The sequence below is a fragment of the Patagioenas fasciata genome, chromosome 5 (assembly GCF_037038585.1).
Source record: "Patagioenas fasciata isolate bPatFas1 chromosome 5, bPatFas1.hap1, whole genome shotgun sequence".
In the NCBI taxonomy this organism is placed as follows: Eukaryota; Metazoa; Chordata; class Aves; order Columbiformes; family Columbidae; genus Patagioenas; species Patagioenas fasciata.
Window position 1 is genome coordinate 58,111,051 of NC_092524.1, and position 19,349 is coordinate 58,130,399.

Genomic DNA, 19,349 nt, shown 5'->3' on the forward strand with positions numbered 1-19,349 from the left:
CTAGACTGCTGAGAGTTATGAGCTACAATATTTCTGATATGAAAATCCTGCAAGTTATTTTTTGTATTTACTAGTAATGTAAAAGAAATAGAAATAAAAAGAGAAAAGGAATACATAAAACATCAAAATTATTTTACTATAGCCTATTAACAGGGAGTGAAACAAGCTTTCTTTGTCCTAAAATTAGAGTATTCCTGAAAATTCAGCTATGGATAGGTAAAAGATCTTTTGTTCTCATTTACCATTTGTATTACACTACTCAATACAAGTGAAACTTAAATCATCAGTTACAAAATACAGCTTTCAACATGTAACATCATACAGAGTTTCTGACCCAGCCAACAACACATGTACACAAATGTACAGCAACAAATCCCCTCCAGATACATCAGTCCCACTATATTGCTCAGGATGCCACATTCCTGTCTGTATAATTTTCCATTTTCCAAAGCACTAGCTTGGGTCTGCACAAATGATTAAAGCTACAGTTTACTGAAAAGTGGACAATAGAAAGAAGTGTCTTCATTGCTTTGCTGTGCCAGCAGAAATCCCAGACACACTGGTGCATCCTTCAGATCCATTGTCCCATTGTTCCCACAGCCAGACAGAATTTCTTTTTCATTTTGTGCCTTGTGGTGCAGTTTAGTGTAATAAGATTGTAACAGGTCTCAAAATCATTGCAATTAAATTATGAAACTGTTTTCCTTTCCTAACCCTTGCCCTCAGAATATAATGGCATCATAACAGCATCTAGAAACTGGAGGCGATATCATTTTCTGTCACATCACTGAGCTGATTTGCAGTGCGGTGAGCTGATAGGTTCCACTGACACCTTCACAACTAATTTTGGTGGGTATTCTATGATGCTGCGCTCAGATCAGGTTTAGAGTTGAGTCTCTGAGTGACTTTTAATCCTCATCCTCTGAAATGGAGACGTAAAAGTTATTGGGCATTTACTTCTCTCATCTTTGTAGCACTCTCACTGACAACACATTATTTTACTGTAGACATAATACATCTAGATAGCATAGATTTCATAGATTTATTTGCCAAAACTTACACATCTGAAGCAGGTATAGGTTAAGCTAACATTGACATCTGATGGCCAGCACACTACTTGTGCTGACACTGTCTCTAGCTAGTGAGAAAACAGCATATTAAAACACTTCTCAACCTCAAAAAGAATAACCTTATCACAGTAACAATGTTTTAAAATGAAGGAAATTGTTCTTTGAAATTTGTATTAAAAATGGCCTTCATTTTTCTATTCTTGGAACCTGTCTGCCAAAAATCTTTTGCACATCTGTGTTCCTGCATGTACAACTTTTTAGAATATAGTATATTGGAAATGTCTGATGGATTACGCATGAAAAGGTCATAAGAAAACCTAAAGGAACTGTTAATTTTAAAGACGAGAAAGAATCATGGCTCATTTAGAACATTAAGTTAATCTATTGTCTTTAGCATCTTTGAAGTCATTTTATCTTCCATGCCTTTTAAAAAATGTTAATATAATTAAGATACTATAAATTTCCATTATTTTATAGCCTGCAGCTATAAAACACAGTTGTTTTTGTCACATACAAGTTAAGCACTATCATGCTGGATAAGTACTTGCGTTGGAGATGACTTCAACTCTACCGATATTGGCACTGGCAATTCAGGAGGGAGCACTTTTCACTCCGCTTTAATATGGAACTGATATCTCTGCCTAATTTTATAGCATATTTTTGTGTTAGCACTACCACGGTTTAGTGGTTGGTGAAAAGACTCATATATACTGAACCCATGTCTGTAAGTGGATCCACATGATAGAACTGCCCTGCAAAAAGCTCCTGAAAGGACTGAGACCTGAAGATACACTTTGTTAAGTGCTCTGGCATTTTTCAGGATCAAAGGTGCTATCAATATGCAATGCACTATTTTTCTTGTGTCCCTTGAGGAGCTTGAAATAAAAATGCTTTTCAGTCACTGGACCTTTCAATATCCCTAGCACAGAAACTGAAGCTTGTAAGGTATGAAATAATTTTACACTGGTTTTATACCACTACCATCATCTCAGCATGACTGGCCATTTTAAACATACCTAGATAAAGAAAAATTTAAACTGGCTGAAATTATTAACTTAGCTGGCTTGAGAAAAAGCAATAGAGAATAATCCTTTCCTACAGGTTTCGCATTACTTTGCACTATTTTCCAGCATGGACTGTAGCTTTTATTTTCTGTGTGTAACTATAGTTTTGTTTTGAATTAAACTGTTTTATTTACTTTGGAACAGAATTTGGCATGGAAGAGACTTTCTTATTCTGATCTCAGTGATCACCCAAGGCCCACAATAAGATCAAAGCAGTTTTGTGTTATGTGTGTTTTTTCAAACTATAATAATTTAGAATCCTATATTGGAAAAGTGTAGAATATTCTTCAAACTAAATAGTTTAAAATGAAAATGGCATGACAAATTGCAGTATGTATCTTTTTTGTTTGTTGTTATTGTAAGAGAGCATCAATTACACTATCTTGACAACCCTGTCCTGTAGCCAGTTGAATCACTACTGAAACCAGTGGAGGACATAAGGTGCAATGACACGCGGTCTGTTGCTTCAGTGGAAGAAGCAAAGGTAGCTTCCGATGGACCAGCAACAAGCAGAGCGCTGCTGCAGCAGCGAGGGACGCTGCGGCTCTATCCAGCTGACAGGCTGTCCCAACAGTTATTGCACAACTTCTGGCTTTAATTCAGAGATACGCCGATCAGCAACTCTGGTTTAGTCCTCTCAGCGGGTACTTCCCTGCGCAGGGATGGGAGGTGGCTCCACTCCACCTCGCCTCCACCAGGACACCGGATCTCGCTGGGCCCGTCGCCGCGGCACGGCCACCGAGGCTCGTCTCTCCTCCAGATCAGGGCCGGGTTTGGGCGGCGCAGGGGCGGCCCGGCCCGGCGCAGGGGCTCGGCGGCTCCCCGGGCCTCACCGCTGCGCTCTCCTGGCCCTCCCGCTGCCCGCCCAGCGGCTCCCTTCCCGCGAGATCCCGCCGGCCGTGCTCTGACAGGGCTGCGGCGCCGGGACCTCCCCTCCGCCAGAGAACCGCGGGGCGGAGGCTGCGTCGCCCGCCGGAGAGCCGCGGGGCGAGCGGCCGCCGAGCGGTGCAGCAGCCCCACGGCCGGAGAGGGGAGCTCCCGCACTGCCCCCTCCGCCGAGATCGCGCCGAGACGGCGCCGCGCCCCGCCCCGCCCCGGCCCGCCCCGCCGCGCCCCGCCCCGCGGGTCTCCCCCCTCGCCTCAGCGACTGAGCGGAGCGGCCGCCGCCCCAGCCGCGGCGGAGTGAATGGGTTGCCATGGCAACTGAGTGAGGCAGGCAGCAGGCCGCCGCGGCCCCAGCCGCCTCCGCTCCTCAGCGTGTGGGCGAGGAGGCAGCGGGCGGCCGCCGGGACAGCCGAGGGGAGGCCGGGAGCGCAGCGGCAGGATGGAGGACGGCTTCTCCAGCTACAGCAGCCTCTACGACACCTCCTCGCTGCTCCAGTTCTGCAACGGTAAGGGCGGGGGCCGACTCCCGCGGCCGTCCCCGGGGAGCGAAGGGGTCCCGGCGCCCCGGCGGGGCGGAGACGGAGGCCGGCGCGGAGAAGGCAGCGCCGGGAGCGGGCCTGCCTGGGGCTGCCGGCGGCGGCTCCGACGCCCAGGGCCGCCCCGCTCCGCGGCGTAACTCGGGGAGAGGAGGAGGGAGGAAACTTCACCCCCTCAGCGTCCCCCGTTATGCAGCGGAAAACCTGCCAGCCCCCGGCAGCCTCTGTGAGGAACTTCTGCACCTCCTCACGGGAATATGTGTAGAAATGTGTGCGTATGTGTGTATATATATGTATAATGTATATATATGTGTATCTGCCTGAGAAGCGATCACCCACCGCTACGTGTCTCCGCTGCGCCTATGCTAACGTGTGTATATATATACACACACACACATATATATATATATATATGTATACGGCCGAGCTGTGAGCTCATGTCTGTGACCCTGAGGCGCGCGGCAGCACGGAACGGCGGCATCGCGGCGGAGAGAAGCGTCCCGGCGGCGGGCAGCGCGGTGCGGCCCGGCAGGTGTGTCCTTCCGCCCCCTGCCCAGCTCCCCTCCCTCTCTGCCTCCCCAGAGAGCCCACCCAGGGGCTCCCCACATCCGCGAAGGACAGTTTTTAGGTGTCAGATGCCTGCGTGGAGTTGAGGTAGTTGACTTGTAGTTACTGATTTTTCTGTTACGTTTTAAGGTTACTGGGGTGGTGGTGTCACCTGGGTGGCAGTGGCTGGGGAGCTGCTGGGATGCTGTGACAGGTGGTAAAAAAGAAAGGAGGTGAGGAGCTGCCAGTATCCTCAGAGGTGGTGTTCAGAATTTGGCCTGCATAGTATTTGGGATTATTCAACTAGCTGGTGTTTACTGTTATTTGTGGGGAAATAAATCTGGTATCCTAAATGTTACAAAGAATTCTTCATGGTAGACTTTAAGCTCAAAATACCTTATTTTGATTCTAGTTATTGCTTTTTAGCAACAAAATTCTGAGCATTTATAATCTTATGTTTCATTGAAAATTGATTTGTGGGTCTCTTATACCTCCAGATTTTAGCAGTGGTCTGGCTTTCTGCTGCTATCTGAACAGCTGGAGTCAGGTTCATATTAAATTGCTTCATGACAGCAACTGCATCAAACATAGCTACCTCTTCTCTTGCAAGAAATGAAGATGATAAATTTTACTTTATTTTCTTTGTGGTGTGGCACAAGAAAGGGACGGGTTAGCGAAAAACTCAATATGTGTGGACCTTGAGACTATGGGAGCAGTTTTTCAGGGCATGATGAGTGGTGTGTGTGGGCTCCGCATTGTGTGATATTCTCAGAGCTCTTCAGGAGAGAAAACTATGACTGTGTACGGGGGTTGTATGCTAATAGCAGATGCCTGTTTTGCCTAAAGTTAATAAATATTTCATTGTAAGTGTTTTAAAAAAGCAAATATAGAGCAATGTATTTCAAAGCTTATACTCTAACCCATTTATAAGCAGGCTGTCTTCCTACCAAAATCCCTGGGCTTTGCTTTTACAGTGTTCATGCTGGTAGCACACATATGGGAACAGTAGGAATTGCAACACTTTCTGAATAGTTGGAATAAGCAAAGTAGATAATTTCTGAGAACTGTCACTCATGTTGATTTTGTAACTCTGGGCACCTATTATACCTCATGGAACTAAGCCGTACATATTTATGCTGTACGTGGGTTTTAAAATCTTAGTTAATCTCTAAGTATTATGTTCTAGAATGTGTTACTGACAGGATCACTTATCTAGCTGTCATCTCATTGTAGATAGTGAGCTCAAGAGCTGTTGTAAACTTGTATTATTCTGTGTTTATAAAAAAAGGTGGCTTGATTCAGAAGCCTTTCCTTTTATGAGTTAGCCTTCAGTGAGATGAGGAGGAACAAGAGAATTGGACCTTTGAATACTGCCTTGAGGTGATCAGACACACATAACCCATGAGGAAAAAAATAAAGATGGAGGATGCTGATGGGGGTTTTGAGGTTGCAAGAGGAGAAGAAAATTGCTTTACAGGGAGGTGGAAAGCTCTTGCAAGTACAAAGAGTAGTACAAAAGATGATGTGAAGTTGGGAGTGGGGCAGGCATGAAGAAGAACCAAACAGCGCAAGCAAGTGATCGAGATGTGAAGGAAAATGTGATTTTTAATATAGGGTGAAGTGAAATACAGAAATGTCTGGTAAATGCTCGAAGTGATTATTGCCGTATGTTGAGAGGCTTTCTGTTCTGAACATAGAAGAAATAAGTTTTGCAAGTAGAGACAAGGTGGAATTTTCTGATAGTCTTGAACTGAAGAAATGATGGAGAGCCCGCCTGGATGTATTGTGTTTGAAAGATCAGGATACAAAGCCTGTGCTCCTGTCCGAACAGCTGCGGGCCACCTGTAGGGCAGCAGGTGAGCTCTGGCCTGGGCCCAAGGATGTCTGGTGCTTCCTGGTCCTTTCTCCCTGCTTGGGGTGGGTGGCAGCACAGAGGAGATGGGGCAGGGAGGGACCGGTGGTGAGCAGGAGGTTGTGATGGGAACAAGGGAGCAGGGTCTTGGCTGTTGGAAGACCTGGTTAGAGAGGAAAGAAATAATACAAAGGCAAACTTACCCCAAGCCTCCCTTTCTCTCTAGACAGGGCTCTGGGTTCAGGAGAATAATTTGGGTCTTCAGGTCATCTTATTTTTTTTTCTTCTTTATTCATATGCAGATTTAGTCTACATAGTTGTTTAGTAACATATTTTTATGGTTTGAAATGGGTAAAATTGAAGGAAGAGAGAGAAGAAAGAGGCAAGGAAAATACATTCATTTGGAGCTGCATGTCTAAAATCTAGGGCAAATATTTAGCACAGCTAGTTCAAAGACACCTGCTTTCTGCAACTCTCTTTTGCAGAAGAGTAGGGTAGGGTTAGTGTTTGAGAAACGTGTTAATGAACGCAAGTGTCAGTCTGAGATGACATCAAAGCAAGAAATACAAACCTGTAATGTGATTTCAGGCAAGTTATTCCATTCTTGTTGCCTTAGTTTCTGTAGTTGTAAACTCAGAGGAGAGTACATACTTACTTTGGAGGGATTTATGGTGTTAGTTTGAAATCTCCCTCTGGATTTTCAGAGGACAGTCTCTCCAGATGCAGAAAACATTTTGCTGGTTGCTGTGCCTATTCTGTTTGTTTGTTTAGTTTTAAGAAAGACACTAAAATAACTCCTCTTAATGCCTGTCTAAGGACAATTCTCAACTTACATCTCACTTTCTAGGTAATGAAGAACACTGTTGGTTTATTTTGCATGTTGGAAAGTAAAGTGTGGATAATATTAACCCTGCCTGGTTATAGATACCCTCCTTGGTATTGATGTAACTTTTATGTAGTTCTTGGCTATAAAACCATTATGCTTATCTGCAGTCAGTCAGGGTGTTAGTAATGTGTTATTTAAGCTGAACATAAGTGGTGGGGTACTGATGAGGCAAGACTGTGTGGAGGTTTTTAGTGTGTGCTTAAAAACTGATGGAGAGACCCATGCTGGACCTGAAACTTTACTGAACAAGACACAGACTGGCATTATAGACAGTGCTTGTCTCGCCTCTGGTTTTGAGCTGCTGGAGTGATCAGTAGTGATTACAGACAGGTTGTGGAGGCATGTAGGGTGTGAGCAGAGGTTTGGGGGCCCTCTGACCACAATTCCCTGTCCATTTATAGCTGTAACGATGGCCAAATGATCACGGTCTGCACCACACTAATGACTGTGGGCAGGGTTATTAGGCATGTAGAGTGTAAAGGGTGAAATCTGTGATTCCTGTGCTCTGCAGAATGCCTGTGTGGACTTAGAGAAGTGAGAATTTATGCTTTATTAATTTATAGCTTGTAGCATCTTTTGTATATTCTTCACTTGGCTAGTGGGAAAATTGTAGCTGTCAAATTGCCACTTTTGCAACCACAGATGCCTTGTTGACAAACTTCAAATATAGAATATCTGGGTAAAGCAGTAAAAAAGTGTAAACCAAATTCTTTCTAAACAAAATGTATTTATTTTGCAGGAGATTCCATAATATTAATAACTGTTCTGTTTAAGTGATTACCTGAAGTGTAATTGCTAGTAGAAAAATAAAGGTGTATCTGCCAATGGCAGGGGGTTGGAACTAGATAATTTTTAAGGTCTCTTCCAACCCAAACTATTCTATGATTCTATATTATAAAAACAACCATATTAAATTTTTTAAAAAAAGAAGAATAATTTAAAAAAACTTTTAAAGAGTAACAGTTCCTCTTAACCCCCCCCAACCAGTAAATCATATTATTAAGATTTTTAACAGATAATAGTTTTGATAACTTTCAGTCGCTATTTCTTTTAAGTCATGAAAGGTAAATTGTGTAAATCAGTTCATGTACTGGTTTTGGTCAGTTTATTTCCAGTTTGAATCTTCTGCAGCTGTAATTATCTACCATTCCTGAAAATAAATTGAATATATGTATGTTTTTTTTCTCTAATTTGTGTACCTACAAGTGGAGTGATGCTGTGTCGGTGAGGAAGTGAACACCACAAACAGGAAACTGGTATGGACAGTGTTATTGTGGCAGTCGGCTCTTCTTTCCTATTTCACTCTCACCCTTCCTCTCCCTGACCTTCCCAAATACAACCAGTCACCCTCTTCCTACAGCTGGACCAAAACCAGACAAAATGGTCTGGATTAGAGAAGGAGCAATGGTATGTCGAACCTTACAGTTTTCAAGTCACTAGTTCAAATCTGTTGAGCGTTGGAAGGGACTGTGATTTGTGTTACTGTGATCACTTCCTAGGAATATTGCAAAGTGAAATTGGATTTCATGTGGTTCTCACTGGGCGGATTCCGTGTGTATGGAAAGATGTTGCAAGCATGTATGAAAGGATGTTGCAAACGAGTTAACAGCATTACTTGTGTTCATTGTTTTTCTCAATAGCCTGTAACAGCAGAGGCAGACGGACAAACCAGCATTTCTCGTGTTTATCTCTAGGCGTGTTCTCTCCAGGCCAATAGCACATTTTGGACTGAGGAGCGAGGGAGATGCCCTGCATGAAGCTTCTATCAGTTTGTAGGACAGAGAAGATAGTTACCCAGAATTGCTTGAAGAGCATGTTCTTACTTTTCCTTTCACTGAGATGTGTTCTGGCTCTTACGATTGAACTCTTAAACATAATACTGGGTTGAACTTTACATTAAGTGTCTGTTTCCCACATTTTGGAGCTATATAGAGTATAAGTTGATTTTTTTTTTTTTATCAACTTGCTTCTATAACTTGTCTTCTTCTATCCTGAAATTAAGGGGAGAGATGGCATACAGAAACACATTTTTGTGTGTGTGCAGTAACTGAATGCAGAATAAGTTGGTACACTATGAAATAAAAATAACTTGCTGTAATGGACACTAACAATATTTATTGTTAACCTACTAAAGCTCAAACTATGATTGTTAATAAGACACTATAGGAATACAATGAATTTGTTGCTCTTTAATTAGCTATGTATTTCCAAATAATGAATTATTAAAGCTCATTTTAATCATAGATAGCATTAATTGTAGTTGCTGGAATTTAATACTTTCTTTGCTTTTTTATTTTAAATTAAGCTTTAAAAACAAATGAAAATATAGGTCAGTCATAAGGGAATAATTTGGTGACAGTCAAACCTCAATAGAGAATCTGTGTCAGTGGTAGCAGTATGGACAGAAACCACAAGTATCAAGTATTTTATAATGAATAAAACAACATATAGAATTGCAAATTAAAGCATTTGGCTCTCAGCAGAAAAACATGCTTTGTCTGATCTTCAAGGAGTTTTTTAAAAATTCAATAGTACTTTAGAGAGCTGAGAAAATATGTGCTTTAAGTTCTAATTAAGAATAGCAAAACTCAGATTCTTTTACTGAAGCTTAAACCATGTGCAAACAATTCAAATAAGGATTTAAATTATATTGGAAGTGTATTATTAGGAAGTGAATACATGAGAAGGCAGTGAGGGAGTACACCAGTCAGTGACATACATTGTAACAGGTTTTATCCTGACTTCCCTTCCATTTCTCTCTTCCTTAGAAATTTAAGATGAAGTTTTTAAAGCTGATGCTGTTCATTTGTCAAGAGAAATTTTATGAAACTGTAGCGAAGAACCTGTCCTTTGATCATTACAATCTTGAGGAAGATGTGAGAGAATTAGTAGGAAGGCTGTGTGAAATGGTATAATGACTATATTTTTTGTGGCATGCTTGCTGTTGGCAAATGACACTAATTGGGCAACCATGAGGAATGGTGAAAGCTTAGAAGGAGTGCAGAAAGACCTATGGAAGATGCTTTTCCTCCATGAAACACAAATTAAAATGTTCGTCCATTACATAATTAAAATGTGGAAGTAGCTCCCTGAGGTTTTTTAGGGAGATGGGGTGGAGATAATGATATGTTAACATGATTTCACTAAATTAATTCTTTGGAAAGTAATTAAGTGAGATTGTCCACACTCCATTACTTCCAAAGAGTAAAATCTGACATGGTCCATCATTATTTTGTCTTCCTTTGAAATGACAGATTATTGAAAAAATATAATGTACTCATTTGAAAACATATCAGAGGTCTCTAGCAATGTTCTTAGATATTGTGGAATGTAGAAACTACTACTTGTCTGAAATAAATGCCTCGTGATAAAAGCAGTTTGCATTTCTTAATAGCATAGACCTTGTATTTGATTGTAAACATATGTAAGTTTCCTGCAAACAGGAAAGAAGAAATATTTTTGGTTTTAAGTATAGCTTCTGTAATCTGTTGCGGGTCAATATATAAAACATTGCTACTGGTTTGTAGTCATCTGAGAATTGTATGTGAGCAGGAGCCTAAGCCAAGCTTTAAAATGTGAGATTCCTAAGATACAAAATAGATGAACATATTGCAATATATTAATACAAAAGACAGAGAAGCAATCATTGTTTTGAGATAGTAAAGGCAAATATTTTTTTTTAATGAAAACTTTGTAAAGAACCTTGTATTTCATGAAAACGTAATGTTTCTTTTTCTTACAACTGTGGTGGAAAACACAATAAACAGAAAAAGCTTTTGAGATTTCCCGCTGCAGCTCCTGTAAATCCAAGTGGGGATGGTTGTGCAGTGGTGTCTAGAATTTCGCTGAGGCTCTGGAAGGTTTCTGTACCCTGCACTCAGTAGCATTAGGAGCAGTTATATATATATATATTTTTTTTTTTTCCTCTTGGCGGGCGGGGTGGAGGGGGAATCATCCTGAAACCTGAGAAAGATGCTGACAGTCAGTTTTATATTTATTTTATGTTTAGTAAAACAAATTACCAGTCTAGTACTTCCTTTCCTCTTCCCTGTCCAGCATTTCCCAAAGTGTTTTACACAGACCTGTTGCTGCCTAGAAAGCATCCTTCCAACTCCCAAATGAGAGGCTGCTTTAAACAGCATGCAGGGTCCGGCAGCTGGGTCCTCCTGACCCTGCAGTTGGCACGAAAGGCTTCATGTGTTACACAATGTGGTCCTACCGCTCCAGGTCCGATGAATTGCACACAGCGGAGGTGGCTGCTGGGAGGTTAGTGCGGGCTGCAACTCAATGGGTGGTCTGGCTGGGCCACCACCGGCAAGGGGGTCTTTATCTAAACTGATAAAAACCTCACAGGCATTAGCATATCCTGAGACTCAGGCCAGTCTTTTAATCACTGCCTGCACTTCTGCCTTGTCGCCTTTCATCTTCCAATTATAGGCCAAAATAATAGGGCAGTGACAGCCAGGACTATGCTCAAGTGATCTGAAAAATCAGGCCATCTTTTTTAGGTTCCTAACTGTGAACGTAAAAATTGAATTTTGAATTGAGTTTGAGGAGTTCATGTCCATGGATTATATGAAGGATGGATATAAAGCATATTTAAAATAGCTCAGTGTAATGCAGTGAACAATTACTGATATGATTTGGGGTAAGAGACAAAATCTTGGTGCAGTGCAGGAGTTTGGCTGCGGACTTAACAGGACTGCAGTTTCAAACTCTGAAAGTGCTCATGGCAAACTTCAGTTGAGCCTAAGAAAATGGGGATTCTTAGTAATATTGGCTCTCATAGTAAAAAATATACATCACTGTAATTTAGCTAACTTTGCATAATGCCATGCACAGAGGGAGGTGTGAGGGTAGTGTTTTTCTTTTTCTCGCTTTTATGCTAGACAGCATGTATGCCTGAGATCCCTGTGGTGGCTGTTTTCAGTTTGGAAATAAGTAATTTCCTCTGTGTTCAGATGTTTTAATGAACTAATTAGGGACCCTTTGGGACAAAAAAAATTTATACATACATTTTTTTTAAGTTAAGCATTTATATGTTTTGCAGGGCTTGAGGCCTTTCTCTAAAGAGAAGTGAGAAAAGATCCATTTTTAAAATTTGAGGGTTTGGTGTATGGTCTGGCAGTGCTGCTGTAGTCCCCTTTGAGAGGTGTTGCCTCCCAGTATCTCATCTCTTACTGTTGCTCTTTCCGATTTGGGAAGAAATATGGTCAGTACACTACTCCTGAAAAGTTGCTTACTTGTTGCTCCACTCTATTTTTCTTTAGAAGAGGTTCTTAATATCGTGAACAAGGGACTATAGGACTTTGGTTGGGCCTGAGCACTTCTGCAGGTCTGAAGATTTATTAATGGTTTGTTTATCAAAAAGCTGATTATGGTCACTGATCATGTTCAGAACTGAAAACTAAAATATTGACTTATTTTGAGCAAAGATTAACAGATAGGACAGAACTAAAATCAAGGCTTTAAAACAGCTCTGCTTTATTGAAGGATCCAACCCTGGTTATTGTAAAGGTGCTGGGGCAGACATGACCATAGCAGTTTACCTGGCCTTTTCATTATTTAATAGCTCAGTGTTTCCACCTCTGTTTTTAAAGCTGAATAAACAAGGTACAAATATTAAGGGTTTTGGTTATGGGGTTCCCTGCCCACCCCCTCCCAGTATGATTGATGACTGTATGGTGGCTTTTGCTCAGATTGTTTTTGTTACATTTGACAGTCTGTTATCTGAAAAACTTAGAATAAGCTTGTTATCTGCACAAGTCTGAAAATAAATGTTTCTGACTTATCACACCAGTAGTCTTTCAGAACAAATTTACAGCTGAATTAAATCATGAGTTATTTGAAGTGTGTTTCAGCTTTCTTTTATGACCTGGGTGCTTTGTTTTGGTTTTTGGAAACAGTTAAGAAACTGAGTTGTTGGACTAAATGTCCAGCTATGGAATTGAAAAATGTTTGCTGTTGTGTTAAGTGAATGTTTTTTAACTAAAAGTCATGGAAGCTGGAAAATATGTTTGTTGCTATGGTCTCCCAAGAGCAATATATCTGTATCTACTCAATTTTTATGGAGTTCACGGTTGTAAGGCATTAAGGTGAAACTTTACAGCAGTGAACAGAGTAGTGTGATTTATTCCAGCATTGTCTCATGTGTAAATTATTTGAGAGATTCCATTCTGTAGCTGTGATTCCCAGCTAGGACACTTGGCTGGGACCCTAACCATTTACGTGAAGACATACCCCTGGGTGATTGATATGCTTATTTCTAAAATTTGTTTAAACAGGGGGAGTCAATAGCAGGGTAACCTACCATTTTCACCCTTCACCTCCCCCAGGGCAAAGCTAAATTTAGAGAACCCTTTCTCCTTTTATCTGCTTCTTTTCATAACATTTACCTTGTTTCTGATGCATATTGATATAATAAAATCATTCTCACTGCTAACTTTGAAGATGAGTAAGGCTATGTGATAATGTTTCAATGTTTTCAATTAAGTGAAAGAATACAATGTAACATAGATGGGGAGACTGAATAAGGGATGTTAAAGGTGACAGACTGGGTCATTCAGATGTTCTGCTGTAAGAGGGTGTATAGGGTTGCTTAGGAGTAAAGGTTAACAAACCAGAGAGCTGTGGGAGCTGGCCGATCCTATAAAATTCAGGAGGCTGAGGTTAAGTGGATTCTGATCTCTGGGGCAAACCCAATGCCCCCACCGCAGCCATCCGTTCCCATTTTCAGTCTGCAATAGCTGGGGCAGATAAGGTGACATGCACCGTGCGGCTGTTCAGTAGGGAGGTGTCACTTCTCCTTCCCTCTCTTGCTCTTGGTGGTTTTACCCACCCAACACTTGACAGAATGATTTGTCAGAGTTAATTTAACATGCTAGCCCAAGAGAAAATAAAAAAAAAATACCTGCACAATGTTTGTATGTGGTACTTTGGTTTTGCTTTTGCTGAGTTAGTTTTCTGCCTGGTTGGAGAATTAAATCAGCTTCCAGAGGCAGCAGAAGATACACAATAGGAGTAGCGGGTGCTGCAGGCAGACCAGGGGCTTCTAGCTTTGCCATTGTGTCTTGTGGAACTGGACCCTTGCTTTTGTCATTGCAGCTGCTTGTGGCACCATGTGTTGCACAGCATCAATAAATTAATCCAAGTTAGAAGTGATACCCATCTGGTTTGAATTGTAGCAGGTAGAAGTGATCCCCTTTTTTCTGTATTGTGCCAGGCGTGGTGGAGGCAAGCAAAGTTTTAAAACAATGTGTAAGGCAATACAGGGGAGAGGCAGCCAGCTTCTAGAAGACTGTAATGAAGAGGAAAAGTACTTTTTGATGGCTACAAATATGATTCATAACTGAATTAAAAGTTCACAGAGGTGGAAAATTACATATGCATAGTTTCATTTTCAATGCAGTTACCCATTTAAAGCAGGGTGGACTAACATAAATTTTTTACCATTGAGATTCCTGCATTTCTTTGGTGAATGTTTAGCTTTTGTGGTTGCTTTCATATGTGTCTGTGTGTCTTTTTTTTTTTTCCCCCTCCCCTCCCTGGAAGCTATGAATCTCAATATTTTTTGTAATTCTTCTTATGTTCTTTGCAGAATAAGACATCATATTTGATTCAAAAAATATCATAGCCCAGGCACATAGGTGTACTCATAATATTTTAATTCCTTATTGCGTATCATCTACTTTTTTTCTTGCACTTCACAACTTTGTAACTATGTGTTCCTTAGAAATTTTACTTTTCTCTCAAAAGTACACAATAAAATTCTATTAAAACAACAATGATCTTTCTGATGTTGTCTTTCTTGGGAGCATACGGCTTTCAGGGGCATGTTGATCAGATTATTCCACAACTTTGCAGGAAATGGTGTACCCTAAAACCAGAACAAAACAGTAACAAACATCATCAGTGTGGTGCTGCAGCTCTGTTCTCAGAACCAAGTGTGGCTGACTGCAGCTGAAGCATTTCTTTTGATTACAGCAAACTCATTGCAAGGGGAAGAGGAAGATCTAAAAGATCTCTGTGTGTTGAGGAATTTAAATGGAAATACTCTTGCAGGAGCTGGCAGTCATTTTAATCTCTTTGAACTTTGGGTGTATGACAGTGAGACTTAGTGTCAGATGTTTGGGAATCAAAATTAGAAAATAATTGGAAGGGGAATATCCGTGCAGAGGAAAGAGAGATTCTCTGAGAGTGGGCAATGTACATTTCTGAAGAGCTTTTCATCTACATTGTAGTAAGGCCTGGATTAAGAGCCTTGCACTGGTGGGAGCAGTTGTGTGTCCCGTTTTTTTTACTCTTCTTCACTTCCAAAAAGTTGAAGTAAGCCTAAAGCAACTTCAGTGATTCCTGCAAGGCTCTGTAGGATTTTGCGAAGCCCAGAAACCATTTGGTTGATGCTGGATTATTAACCCTGGTAGCTATGAATCAGCAGTTTATGAGAAATTTGTGTGCATATTGTTCCAGGGGGGTGTAACTTCAGGGTTTTTCTTCCTTTCCAGTTTTCATTTTTGAGTTTTTAATTTTAAAAAATGCTTAGCCTGGGGGAGCCCCGTGAGCATTTTGCTGCCTCCTGAATTTGGCAGTTGCTTCTCTCAGTTTCAGTCTCCAGGCATGTGCGATGTGAAGCTTTGAAATAGCTGCTGCCTGGCTGAAACCTCTCTGGGAACTTGGAGAAGGATAATAAAATTTGTGCTTTTGACACTTCTTTCCATCATGTAGATATTTTAACACAAGAATAAATGAAGTGGTTGATTTTTAGTAAAGACCCTAAAATTACACAATTGCAAAGACTATATCTTTTGTGGTTTGGTTTTAATTTGGAACAATTGCTTAAAGTCAGTGGTGGGGAAAACCATTTATATTTTTGTCAGTCCTAATATCTAGCATTAGGAACTGATTAATCCATATAAGCAGGATTTGTTACAGCCCGTTTTTCTTAGATGATGTCCCATGGACCACTGACAAGTACCAGAAAAGGTGAGGAAAGAGATTTGGGGAAAAAAACCACAAGCTTTTGGATCTTTGTAATTCTGGTTGTACATAGTGTCTGTCAGTCCCACGCTGAGCTCAGCAAGCAAACATTTGTAAAGTCCTCTTTGCATTCACCTTTCCTAGCAAGGTTCTTCAGATGCTACCTTAGCACTGCTCTTGTACTTCCTCGAACAATAAAATAGCTCTAGGCTACCTTCTCCTGTCTATTCCTAATTTTTTCCAGTCTGGCTCCCTTAAAGAGAAGTGGCTTGAGGGAGTGAAATAGAAGTAGGACAAATACATTGGGAGGTGGAAAAAAAAAAAAGATACTTCAAACATCTTGACTGTGGCAGGGTGAAAGTCTTTCTGTTGGGGTGTTCCCAGCTGTGGCATGGGGCTCTTTCTGCACTATGCAGGTTAGTAGTAACTCTGATCACTAGATTTAGCATCGGCTAAAATATATACAGTGATTTTAAAACCATTAGCATTATGCACCCATTGCTGGGTTTACCAGGCGCTGTGGGTTCATCTGCTGCGGAGACCTGAGCAGCACGGGCAGTCTGGGACACAGCGTCTGTGTGACAAGAGAGCTGCCCTGTGCTGCTCTGCAGAGGCACCAGCGTTGTTCAGACCGAAGTTTGTTTCATTAATTTGAACTGTTTGCTTCCGTGTTGAGCGAGGCAGCTTGTTTGGGTTCTGGTTCAAAGTGGTTTAGTCAGCCCTAACTGATCCCTGATGTTCAGCAGAGTGAAACCTTGTTTTGTAAGCGAAGGAAAAATAACTGTTGTCACGACTTCTGTGCACTGTGGAGGCTTTATCATTACTGTAAATGTAGTAGCAAGCTTTTTAGTAGAAACTTCATTTACCTCAAACAGTAACACAAATGATCTGTTTTTACTTGCTGTGTGTTGTAGTACCTTTTGTTCTGCTGCATAGAAATGTATTCAGTTTCTCTTTGTACATAATCATTTATTGTACTAAAATGAAATGTTAGACCTCTATAAAAATTTTAAATCATTCTGTGTTGGAAACAGCAATTCTGTGACTCCCTTGACAAGTCAGTAACTTGCACGGTTGTGAAATCTTTCCTCTTTTTTTCAATTATGACTGGGAAGAATTGACATGTTGTTGCTCTTATGAGTCCCTGTTACCTGTCCTTTAGCGAGCTATGGTTAAGAGCTGCATGCTAAACCTCAGTTACTGTATGTTGCAATCTGTATGAGCTGAATTCCCACATCCACAGCTGTGGGAGTGAAAACGTGAGGCAATCAAATAAATTCAGTCCTTCAAGGCTCCCCCCAAGGTGGCTGGTGCAGAGTGGAGTGAAGTCCAGGGAGTTCTTATGACCTTTTGTAGGTACAAACCTTGGGAAATAAATGAGCATTGTTAAAGTGACTGTCTTTCAGAATTTTCCATCTTTTTTTTTTTTTTCCAGTCATGATAAAAGTAGCAGCTTGGAAAAAAAAAAAAATAAAAAGCTTTTGACACTTTTGACAGGCTTCCACATGATAATTAGATAGTAAAAAGGTGTGGGTTGGCAAGGCATTAGATATGAATGATATACAAGTTCATATGCGTTTTTCTTTAAGCAACATTGCGCTGAAGATGAATCATTCTGAACAGTTGTGTAAAGCAGAGGTTTTAAAGTGAAAACGGGTTGTATCCCTTTGAAATAATCCAACGGAAGCCGGAGAAACCTGCTGGTACTCTCATTTCTATTTCTGAATAACTCCTTTGTCTAGGTAAGAAGTTCTTTACAGCATATTATGCGCATAATCTTAGAACTGTGCATTAGCTTCCAGTTACACTCAGTGTCTTATTCACCATCAAATTAACTTTCTGTAATAATAACCTTTTTCTTGCACTGTATATTCTGAGCCATTACCCTTCCTCCTTTGCATCCTGTTGAGGACACAGAAAGGAACGGTTGAAGAAGATAGGTTTGTAGTTTGTATTGAGGAGGAATGGACAGAGAGAGGGAAGATGAAGCAGGGCCTTGATGCAGCTATAGTGTATGAATTTAATAATTAGTCCACAGAAAAATTGATTATGGGGAGATATTCACAAGATGGAAGAAAACACATGGCATTTAGTATTCCTGTAGGATTTTGGGACATCCAACTTAATTTGGCAGAGCATCATCAGGAGGTCAAAGGGAGTGGTGGCAGCAGAATTGGGTTCAGGCAGTACCAACTACGCCCTGTCCTGCCACGTTTCTGGCAGCATGCTTTGGGGTTTGTGCATGTTCTGGGTGCTGTGCCTGCTGAGAGCCTAACTCCATACTTTCCATGTGCACACTGGATCGCAGGTCCTTCCCATGAAAAACAGGGACCCACTCCTGCCTGTGGAAGCCCCTGAGCTCCCGACCCGGCCGCGCTGCTGGGTCTGCAGGAACTGCTGTGGGGAGGCACTCGCCACGTGCCCTGGGACTGCAGCTCCCTGGTGCAGCTCACAGAGCTGTTTGTGTTGCGAGGATATGGGGCGATCTCTTCCATAAAGTGATCAGCAGTCACAGCTGCCCGTGTGGTGGGGACTTGTCTGTGGGCAGTCGGGAGGTAGTGGTGAGGTCATGCTGCCAGTTTTTACTTACAATTTGCTCTTCAAATTTTTAGCAGCATTTTGATTTCTTGAGAGAAGATCAGGCTGAGTTCTGGAGGATTCAGCATGATCAGGGAGACCATTTTCCCACCATGCTGCTGCTCTGTCTGATTGCCAGGCTGCAAGTCTTTCAGAAACCAGGTGTGAGCTGCCAAAATAGCAGATGATGCTTCTGCTGTTTGTGCTGTGGTCTCTCAGCACTGGTGTTAATGAAGCTTCAAGCACAGGTCTCAGCAGCACAACTGAATGTCCTTCAGCTCTTGCCCCACCAGACTGCGTACTCTTTGGCCCAACAGAACAGCTAAGGAGATGTTGACTGTAGACTGCAGGGGTAAGACTGGGTAGATTTTTGCCTATGATGGACATAGAGGACCTCTTCCACTAGATCAGGTTGCTCTAAGCTCTGTCCAACCTGACCTTGAACACCCTTAATGATGGGCACCTGCAGCTTCTCTGGGCAGCCTGTTCCAGTGTCTCACTGGAACTGGGGAGGTTGAAGAGCAGAAGCCTCCAGAACCTGCACCATGAGAGTGTAGTCCCTTAGAGAGTTTGTGAGGAAATGCAGATATCTTGGATCTTGTCTTTACTCCGCTGTAGGCAGGTGTCTATAAAACACAGTATTTTTTTTTATCTTCTGGTACAGATCCACAGATGCTAATGCACTCTCATTGCTGTCAGTTGTTTCTGTGGAAGAAGTAGCAAGCAGATAGAAAGTTCCAACACCTCTGAAAAAACTGGGAAAATTATTAAGCTCTCCTTTTTAAGCTCTGGGAAGTCAGAAGATGTTAGAACTAAGGCTGCATAATGAACCTTAAAACAAAACTGTTTTATTCATGGGTTACAAATTTTTTTTTTAGTAACTTCATCACCCCCTATAATTTTCATAGGAATTGTGCCTCATTCATTTCACAAGACAGATTTTCCCTGAGTCAAATA

General features: G+C 41.6%; 1 protein-coding gene across 9 annotated transcripts in view; it reads left to right on the top strand.

The window, feature by feature from the left end:
* Positions 1-19,349, top strand: part of EML1 (EMAP like 1) — a 128,410-nt gene that overhangs the window by 43,396 nt on the left and 65,665 nt on the right. For 2 of the 9 annotated variants that reach the window (XM_071809643.1, XM_071809645.1), the window contains exon 1: positions 3,260-3,525. The exons of 5 other annotated variants lie outside the window; for them this stretch is intronic. In XM_071809643.1, coding sequence (XP_071665744.1) covers positions 3,459-3,525 — 67 coding nt within the window. In that variant the 5' untranslated portion in view covers positions 3,260-3,458. Of the gene's footprint in view, positions 1-3,258; positions 3,526-19,349 lie in introns of those variants that run through there. 2 more of the 9 variants (XM_071809640.1, XM_065838209.2) reach the window with 2 other exon arrangements.